This window comes from Acipenser ruthenus, chromosome 1 (assembly GCF_902713425.1).
Source record: "Acipenser ruthenus chromosome 1, fAciRut3.2 maternal haplotype, whole genome shotgun sequence".
Classification (NCBI taxonomy): Eukaryota; Metazoa; Chordata; class Actinopteri; order Acipenseriformes; family Acipenseridae; genus Acipenser; species Acipenser ruthenus.
This window is the reverse complement of record NC_081189.1, coordinates 10,885,403-10,895,117: the sequence shown is the minus strand read 5'-3', so window position 1 is coordinate 10,895,117 and position 9,715 is coordinate 10,885,403. Positions and strand designations below refer to the sequence as shown.

The following is a 9,715-nucleotide window of genomic DNA, read 5'->3' as shown; positions in this document are numbered from 1 at the left end:
TACTGCGGCACAGTTTTATAAGAGGTGTAAAGCACTTTATTTTTAACAAATGCTTCTCTAGTTTTTGTTTAAAATGAAAGCATTTAAACATGTCCACTTGCAATTAGCCCGCTGTGGTAACATTGGGTCTGTCTATGGATATTTACATGTGTGCTCTCTAAGTGCTGTGAAACTGCTTGGTTTGTGCAATACACTCTCCTGGGTACTTGCCCTGTCAGGCTAATCTGCTCTCTTGCAGTAAAAGAACCTAGGTGACTGGAACCAACACTATTACCCTTGCAGCCTCAGGGGGTGTTACGCATACTGTATGGCATTGGCTGCAAAGCTTGTCAGTCTTTAGGGGAAGCAGTTGGTTGGTTTAGGACAGGAAAGGTGTTGAAGGGGTGGGGACAATTTCACTTCCACTTGGGTTGAGTCTAGTTCTCATAAGAGGAAGGGACTTAGGAGAGTTACGAGGGTGTGGTTTCCATCGAGGGACTGCTGTGCTGCTGCCAGCGGTGTCTGTTCTTTAAACATGTAACCCACTCTGAGACAACAGTGACTATCTCTGCTCAACCGCAGGCTTTTAATGACAAGCCGAGGAGTTTAAAAAGATTCCGACATCTGAGAAAATGTAGCCAATCACAACAGTCCCTTGGTTGAAACCACACCCTCGTCACTCGCCTAGGTCCTTTCCTGTGATGGGAACGAGCCTCGACCCTTACACAAGGTGACATGACCCAGGGAGTGCACTGCTGCCTGAGGACACGCACACATATCTTTAACTGAGTATGGTACCAGATATCATGCATTCAAATGAAAATAGCAAGCAGGCGTGCACAGCAGGGAAGAGTTTGGGAACAATGGTCCCCAGCAGAAGATTCATACCCCATAGTGACAGGTTATAGTGTAGGCAGGTGTAGGCAGTGAATGGAGCCTACACATGTACATCGTGTTGCATGCCTTAGAGCTCTGCATATAGCTAGAGAACCACTTGTCCAAATAGGATGAAACTTGATAGGGCATTCTTTAGCACAAGATATTAAGTGTATGATACTCTTGGGGTTTATAATCTGTCTGTCTGACTGTCTGTTTACCAGTATGGAGAACCGTATAGCCAACTGTGATGGAACCTGCTTAGGACATCCTTTAAAACAAGCTATTTAGAGTGTTAGAATTCACAACAGGACCAATAGCACTCCCAGGATGAGTTCTGCATTATTTAGAATAAGCAAGCACGTCAGCGACCCCACCTTGGACGTACGTTTATAATGAGAGCCGTCAGGATAATGAACACGTTTAGCACTATGGCCTGTATGTATCAACTACATGTTTATGCAGAAATGTAAGTTTATGGATAGACATAAACTACTATGACACGTGCAATAACTAAATCATTTCTTTTTCAAATGTCATAGTAACTGGAGAAACGGTTCTATAGATACGGTATATTTAAACATGCAGAGTGATTAACACAGTAAGATGGACAGACACAGCCTCCATATAGACCCCGATTGGGATACAGTTATTAATTTGTGCTATCATAAGCAAGTTTCCTGAAACCAGTTTAACAGCCCTTGTTAAACAGAACTCCAATTCCCACAATCCAATACGATGACCGCGTGACGGTGCAGTCCAATAGCTGCAAAGTAGGTTAGCAACTGCGGATTGACTACATACAGCTGCAACTTCCCGCTTGACATTAAGACCAGTACCAGCAATATTCAAACCTGCTAGTACTGCTGTAGGTAAGTAATCCATTTTGTTCTGTGCTATATCAACTCAACAGTATTTACTTCAGTACACCGGCTAGGATAAATAAACGAGGCTTCCCCTCGGTTAGGAGTACAGGCAGCTACAATGAAAGAAAAGCACAGGCCCGAAGTCGTAAAGAAAGAAAGGATGCGCTCGCTCCAACACTGACTATATCGGGTTTAATACTGTAGCAGTACTGCATGGCTGCTTACGCATCCAGACGTAAATGTGATTGATTACTAATGTAGAAGTAATCAAACGAAAAACGGGCGTGCAGGGTGTTGAGGCTTTTATCTTGGCGTTATTCGTTTGTTTGAAACGCTTTCTTTAATGATATTAAGGTTCCGTGCAAAACAAAGGATGTTGGGGCTTGCAAAAAACTAAACGAGATAGAAAATGAAACGCTCCATTTAAAAGACCATGTTGTCATTGTACTCTGTTTAATTAAAGGAGCTTTCAACATAATACAAAAATCAATTGACATGTTTACGATTCTTTGAAAAAAGGCCTTAAGAAAAAAATAACCAAATTCTTCTAATTCTGTAATAAGGAATACGAATTGGCAAATAACAATATAATTTAAAAGAAATAAAAATTCTAATAGTTAAACATTACCCTTGAAAAAAATATATTAATATCTCAAATGTGACTCCTGTTAGTTAGCAATTATAAAAACAAATATTAATAATCCCTCAAATGTGACTCCTGTGAGTTAGCAATTATTACAACCCGAGCAAATCTATAATACAGTGTCCAAGACGCATGGTGGCCGTTAGTACAGAATTGAATTTTCAGTCTAGGGCAAGATACAACACCCTTGATACGGCTATATTCTTATTGTTGGGGTGTTATGAAATATCCATAACTTGCATAAACCATGCCTGTACACCACTGTCTGAAAGTCACGTATTGGTGTTCCACATTTCAGAATTCATTCTTTTTCAAGTTCCTTATACAATGACTCTCCGTCACTGAGAGAGGGACCCTGGAGCCACCTGCTGATTTAAGCTTTGTGTTTCCTTTACGTACAGAATGCCAAAATCAAAGGAAGTTCTGTCCAGTTCCTCTTCTGACTCTGATTCAGACAGTGAAGTGGATAAGAAGGTATGGCCCTTTTACACCGATGCTTTCCTTTTATTCAAGTGTTTCGAATCATTCTAAGTAGCTCTGGGTTGTGTTACACAATGTCTAATACCGTGTTCATACTATTACTGTTGTGCTTTGGATCTGAAAGGCGCTGCAGAATTGTGAATTGTATTGTATGAGCCAGCAGAGTTGAAAAGGTCACAGCCGTATGACATTTCCTAAGAAACAGGAAGTCCTAAAAAGCAGTCGGCATCTAGGATTCCACAGGCACAGATAATGCTAGGTGGATTCTGATACAGAGAAAAAGCATTGTAATCAAATACTGGAGCAACAGAACTCAGAACCTCTCCATAACTATAAGCACCATGACAAGGAAAAGGCAAACACTAAGTCAAATGACATTTGTAGCTATTTACCCTTCAATTGTTTATTTTCAGTAAAATAAAATAATGAATGTCAGGAAATGTTTTTTATTAGTCAAAGCATTAATCTTTTAGTTAAGCAATAACAAACATTTGTGTGTATGTTATTGAAGATTTCAAGACATATTGTGTGACAAAGCCATAGACATTTTTACTGTCCACAGATAACAGGTAATGTACAGACCCAAATGTTCATTATTGCTTTTCAGTCATTTGGAACTCAACATAAAAGTAAAGGTAAAATATATTTTTGCATTGCTGTTAACTGAAGATACTGCAGAGAACAGAGTTATATTACCACAGCTATACTCAATTTACTGTACAGCTATGGTTGCACGTTTTGCATCACAGCTTTAGGATTGAGCCATAATTAATCCCTTAAGTGCTAGGGGACTCACGGCGTACGTCCTCCGATACTTCATGCAGTTTTTCCCATGTTTCACGCTTCAGAAATTGTATTGAGTGTGTGGAGGGTTTAATCGCTTGAAATATGTGAATGGTGTATCGGTTACATCATTTAAACAGTGGATGAGTGACGTCTAAACTAGCCTGTAGGATTTCTCTGTTTTTCATTCTGGAATCCCGCAAGTCAAATTAAATTAAAGTCTGTATTATATTGTGGATGCTGCTTTAATCTGAGCCATTTTTGATGGCTACAACATTTAGGGGATTCAAGGAGCTATTTTGTTAAACTCTGTTAGTTTCAATAGTTTTGTTCAGAACAAATCATCTCTCTCTCTCTCTCTCTCTCGGGACAAATATAGTTGTATTTTATTTGTAAACACCAACAGTTTCAAATGGCTGAAATATTTAAATATATATCCTCAAATAAATCAATTTTGTTTTCAAATATTCAAATATTAATTGCACAAAGTCATATATTATATTTAAATATTTAAATATTTTTGCAAAAAACAAATACTATTTGAAAATATTAATATGTAAGTTATTTGAAAAAAAAAAATAAAAAAAAAAATATATATATATTATATATATATATATATATATATATATATATATATATATATATATATATATATATATATACTGTATATATATCTTCAGCTATTCCCAAATAGTTAATGAATAATCAAAAGCTAAAACCTAATTATTACTCTAAATGTATAATTATATACCAAGTCTTGCAATTACCACATGGTGGTTGAGTATTTCTAACGAGGAAAATGCGAAACATGTTCAATTCAATAACTTCAAAACAGGCTATTAAACCAGAGGTTAAAGATGTGTAATTGTTTTCAAATATTTACTCACTGAAATAAAATATTCAAATATTTCAATTAATTTTGATCAAATTAAATCTAATTGAAATAGAGCAGTTTCCAAAAGATAATTGAGTGGTTAACCTGCTTAGAATGCTGGATAATAATTAGGCTGCTGTAAGTTACAGTTACATATTTATAAAGAGTTTAAAGTATTTCAATGTATTTCAACTACTTTACTCGTATTTAAATAAATTCAGATAATAATTGCTTTCTTCAATCTGTATTTAATTATTTACAATTTGTATTTACTTATTTTAAAATAAGTTACTTTTCACAAAATATTTATAACTATATTTATCCCAGGTCTGTATATATGTATGGATAGATAGATAGATAGATAGATAGATAGATAGATAGATAGAGAGATTTTATTTAACATAATGTAATCAAGGAAACTACAAAATTATATTGCAAAATTCTACCGGAAGCCATAATAGTAGTACAGTATTTCGTGTTCGATTTTGAAATGTCACATTTTTTCAATTGTCAGTTTTTCGTTAAATATATGGAAAACTACAAAGCGGTACGTAATTCAGTATGTTAACTTAACATTATTCAGCAGGTTTCATTCGACTATGAAGCACATTTTGTTCATTCTATAGGGTGATGCAAAACTTTTGGCCTGAGATGTACTTGGTTCATGATTTAAACAAACCTTCTCAGCCAATTAGTGTCAAGATTTCTCCCTATTGTGATTGAATACAGTATCTTGGGTTTTCTTATGAACACTTTTTCACGGTGATTGTTTTTCCCCCGTACGTAATTCATGTGTTTTCAATGCGTAAACCCCCCTGTACGCAGCTTATCTGGAGCGCTGACTGTATCTGTGTATATTGTTTTCATAGGCAAAGAGGAAGAAGCCATCTGCCCCCGAGAAGCCATCAAAGAAACAGAAGAGTGGTGAGAGTTCCAGAGCTGGGGGAGGAGCTTCCTCCAAGAGCAGCAATGATAAGGATGACAACATGTTTCAGGTAGCACTTCAACCCCCTTTACCAGCATCCCATTCTCTGGCATTGTCCAGGGAGTAGAACCTGCATGAACAGCGTCCTGTTCTTGCCAGTCTGTAAACCCCTGGACACATTTCCTTTTTGTTGTTAACCCCAACAGTAGTGGTTTCTGCTGCTGGGGGGGGCGCTTTATTGACTTATAATATCAGTGTTAAAACATTGATTGTAACTGTTAATCCATTTGTTTTCTTTTTCAATAGACAATGATCATAATCCATTGTATTCTACAGTACATAAGTTTGATTGATTTGCTGAAAACATTTGTGTAACCCTGTGTGCTCCTTCACGTCAGAGCCATGTTTAAACAGTGCAGGTATTTGTACTTGTGGGTTATGCACGGCATGTAATAGTGTCATATGAGAGAGAGAGAGAGAGACACAGATAGAGATAGAGAGATGCCAGACTGTTATTAATCAATGTCCTCCACACAGATTGGGAAGATGAGGTATGTCAGTGTCCGGGAATTTAAAGGCAAAGTCCTGATTGACATCAGAGAATACTGGATGGACCAAGAAGGAGAGATGAAACCTGGAAGAAAAGGTAAAAGAACCTGAACTTTTAATTATTGTTTTACGTGTTGTTTTTCTGGGGAAGTTTCTAATTGACACACATTCTTTCATTGCAGTGTATAGCTTTCTTTTGCTTAGTCAGCAGTAAGCAACCTGTATAACATGCTGTTGTGCTTTACTGACCAAAATATTGAAGCCATATTGAGAACATCATTTCGTGCTAATTAATTTGAGCAAGTTAACTCGTGTTACTTTATGGATTGTTTTAAGGGCTGTTCAGAAACATTCTTAGGTTTATTGGTTCATGTTAATGGAGAATAAACCCCTAACCTCTAAAAAGGGAAAAATTATTTTCTACTACACAAAGGCCCATTGACCTTTATAATGTGCACTATTGAACACAAATAACCAAACTTTATGCTTCAGACAAGAATAATAAACATATACCTATACACCAAGAATAATGAACATATACCTATACACCAAGAATAATGAACATATACCTACACACCAAGAATAATGAACATATACCTATACACCAAGAATAATGAACATATACCTATACACCAAGAATAATGAACATGTACCTATACACCAAGAATAATGAACATATACCTATACACCAAGAATAACGAACATATACCTATACACCAAGAATAATGAACATATACCTACACACCAAGAATAATGAACATATACCTATGCACCAAGAATAATGAACATATACCTATGCACCAAGAATAATGAACATATACCTATACACCAAGAATAATGAACATATACCTATACACCAAGAATAATGAACATATACCTACGCACCAAGAATAATGAACATATACCTACGCACCAAGAATAATGAACATATACCTATGCACCAAGAATAATGAACATATACCTATGCACCAAGAATAATGAACATATACCTATGCACCAAGAATAATGAACATATACCTATACACCAAGAATAATGAACATATACCTATACACCAAGAATAATGAAAATGTACCTATACACCAAGAATAATGAAAATATACCTATACACCAGCTGTTGTGTGTATTCTTTTTTGAACGTTTCTTTAAATGTTTGCTTTCATGAAGACTCTTGCCTCATCCTCATTTAAAAAGACTTCTTAACCAGTTAGACATTTTGGAAAGTCTGCCTTGGGCTTGCAGCTGGAGAATGTTTTATGATGTCTAATAAAATTCAAATATATATCACAGACATCATTGAAACCTGCCTGCCACCAAGCACAAAAACCACAGGTAACGTGACATGGGGCAGATTGATCCTATTCAGTATCATACACTATACAGAGATGTATCAAAAGCACAAACATGATTTTACAAAACAAATAGTCAATATGAAGAGAAGAAAGTGAAGAAAGCAGTTAGTCAGAGGTGTTCTCTATGAAGAAAGCAGTTACAGGTCAGAGGTGTTCTCTATGAAGAAAGCAGTTACAGGTCAGAGGTGTTCTCTCTGAAGAAAGCAGTTACAGGTCAGAGGTGTTCTCTATGAAGAAAGCAGTTACAGGTCAGAGGTGTTCTCTATGAAGAAAGCAGTTACAGGTCAGAGGTGTTCTCTGAAGAAAGCAGTTACAGGTCAGAGGTGTTCTCTATAAAGAAAGCAGTTACAGGTCAGAGGTGTTCTCTTTGAAGAAAGCAGTTACAGGTCAGAGGTGTTCTCTATAAAGAAAGCAGTTAGTCAGAGGTGTTCTCTATGAAGAAAGCAGTTACAGGTCAGAGGTGTTCTCTATAAAGAAAGCAGTTACAGGTCAGAGGTGTTCTCTATGAAGAAAGCAGTTACAGGTCAGAGGTGTTCTCTTTGAAGAAAGCAGTTACAGGTCAGAGGTGTTCTCTATAAAGAAAGCAGTTACAGGTCAGAGGTGTTCTCTTTGAAGAAAGCAGTTACAGGTCAGAGGTGTTCTCTATAAAGAAAGCAGTTACAGGTCAGAGGTGTTCTCTATGAAGAAAGCAGTTACAGGTCAGAGGTGTTCTCTTTGAAGAAAGCAGTTACAGGTCAGAGGTGTTCTCTATAAAGAAAGCAGTTACAGGTCAGAGGTGTTCTCTTTGAAGAAAGCAGTTACAGGTCAGAGGTGTTCTCTATAAAGAAAGCAGTTACAGGTCAGAGGTGTTCTCTATGAAGAAAGCAGTTACAGATCAGAGGTGTTCTCTATGAAGAAAGCAGTTACAGGTCAGAGGTCTTCTCTATGAAGAAAGCAGTTACAGATCAGAGGTGTTCTCTATAAAGAAAGCAGTTACAGGTCAGAGGTCTTCTCTATAAAGAAAGCAGTTACAGATCAGAGGTGTTCTCTATAAAGAAAGCAGTTACAGGTCAGAGGTGTTCTCTATGAAGAAAGCAGTTACAGATCAGAGGTGTTCTCTATAAAGAAAGCAGTTACAGGTCATAGATCTTCTCTATGAAGAAAGCAGTTGCAGGTCAGAGGTGTTCTCTTTGAAGAAAGCAGTTACAGGTCAGAGGTGTTCTCTATAAAGAAAGCAGTTACAGGTCAGAGGTGTTCTCTATGAAGAAAGCAGTTACAGATCAGAGGTGTTCTCTATAAAGAAAGCAGTTACAGGTCAGAGGTCTTCTCTATGAAGAAAGCAGTTACAGATCAGAGGTGTTCTCTATAAAGAAAGCAGTTACAGGTCATAGATCTTCTCTATGAAGAAAGCAGTTGCAGGTCAGAGGTGTTCTCTTTGAAGAAAGCAGTTACAGATCAGAGGTGTTCTCTATGAAGAAAGCAGTTACAGGTCAGAGGTCTTCTCTATGAAGAAAGCAGTTGCAGGTCAGTTACGTTCTCTACTAGCTACAGGGTGACTGAGCAGAAGTGTTCTCCATGCCTAACTAATCCCAAACGACTTACCTTTTACATGCAAAAGCATATCACACCCAGATTCCACCCTGCTTGTAACCTGGCAAAGATTGAAAAATTGAGCACTCAATAAACATTTGTTTGCATAAATGGTTTTGGCCTTTGCTATCCTTTTTCATGAAAAATCTATCATTGTTATTTCAGGAATTTCTTTAAACCCAGAGCAGTGGAACCAGCTCAAAGATCAGATCTCTGAAATCGATGATGCAGTGAAGAAAATCTAGTGGACGCTGTTGAGAAATTGAGCTTGCTTTTCTTTTTGTAGATCTTATTAACCACAAACTTTTACACTGGCATATGTTTTCTAAATGACAAATTAAAAAAAATAAAAAAACTTAGACTTTTTTTAAAATAAATTGTGTATATTTGCAGTTAAGTATTCTTTGAAACTTTCTATGCATGTGCATCCAAACGTGTGAAAAGCAAGACAGGTGGTAGTTTTGACTTTTTTTTTTTTTTTACTGCTTGTGTTTAGGGGGGTGGGCACAGTGGTTCTTAATGTACAATAAAAGCTGTTTAAAGCTTGAATTCATGTCTCATTTTTTGTTGGAAGCCTCCCATGTCAAACTTATCCAAAGGCTTGGTTGGGACATTCTTAAAGAGTGAGTAGCGGGGTTCCGAAAAATATATTGTTATATGTCCCCACGTGTTGCTACAACTGTTTAATTAAAATACCTGTAATTTTTATTTTCATTGTTAACATCCTGGCAAGTTGTTACACTTTCAAAGATCTGTTGAAAATGTCCACTGTAGTGCACTGAGGTGTGCGATCTGTCCTCTAAATCAGTGGTTCCCAACCC

The 9,715-nt window shown here is 36.9% G+C and overlaps 1 protein-coding gene across 1 annotated transcript; it reads left to right on the top strand.

Moving 5' to 3' along the window:
• The first annotated feature begins 1,584 nt into the window (after window positions 1-1,584).
• LOC117403930 (activated RNA polymerase II transcriptional coactivator p15) lies at window positions 1,585-9,443 on the top strand. Its single transcript, XM_058999113.1, has 5 exons — window positions 1,585-1,727; window positions 2,766-2,838; window positions 5,371-5,496; window positions 5,964-6,072; window positions 9,060-9,443. Exons 2-5 carry the CDS (start codon window positions 2,767-2,769, stop codon window positions 9,137-9,139), a joined length of 387 nt encoding a protein of 128 aa, XP_058855096.1. The 5' UTR covers window positions 1,585-1,727; window position 2,766; the 3' UTR covers window positions 9,140-9,443.
• Window positions 9,444-9,715: the final 272 nt, after the last annotated feature.

What these genes read in the sequence shown, in the direction of transcription:
- LOC117403930 (XM_058999113.1), top strand. Translation starts at nt 2,767, where the DNA reads ATGCCAAAATCAAAGGAAGTTCTGTCCAGTTCCTCTTCTGACTCTGAT. An exon ending in AGGATGACAACATGTTTCAG is followed by an intron (nt 5,497 to 5,963) that starts GTAGCACTTCAA and finishes TCCTCCACACAG; the next exon opens with ATTGGGAAGATGAGGTATGT. An exon ending in GATGAAACCTGGAAGAAAAG is followed by an intron (nt 6,073 to 9,059) that starts GTAAAAGAACCT and finishes TTGTTATTTCAG; the next exon opens with GAATTTCTTTAAACCCAGAG.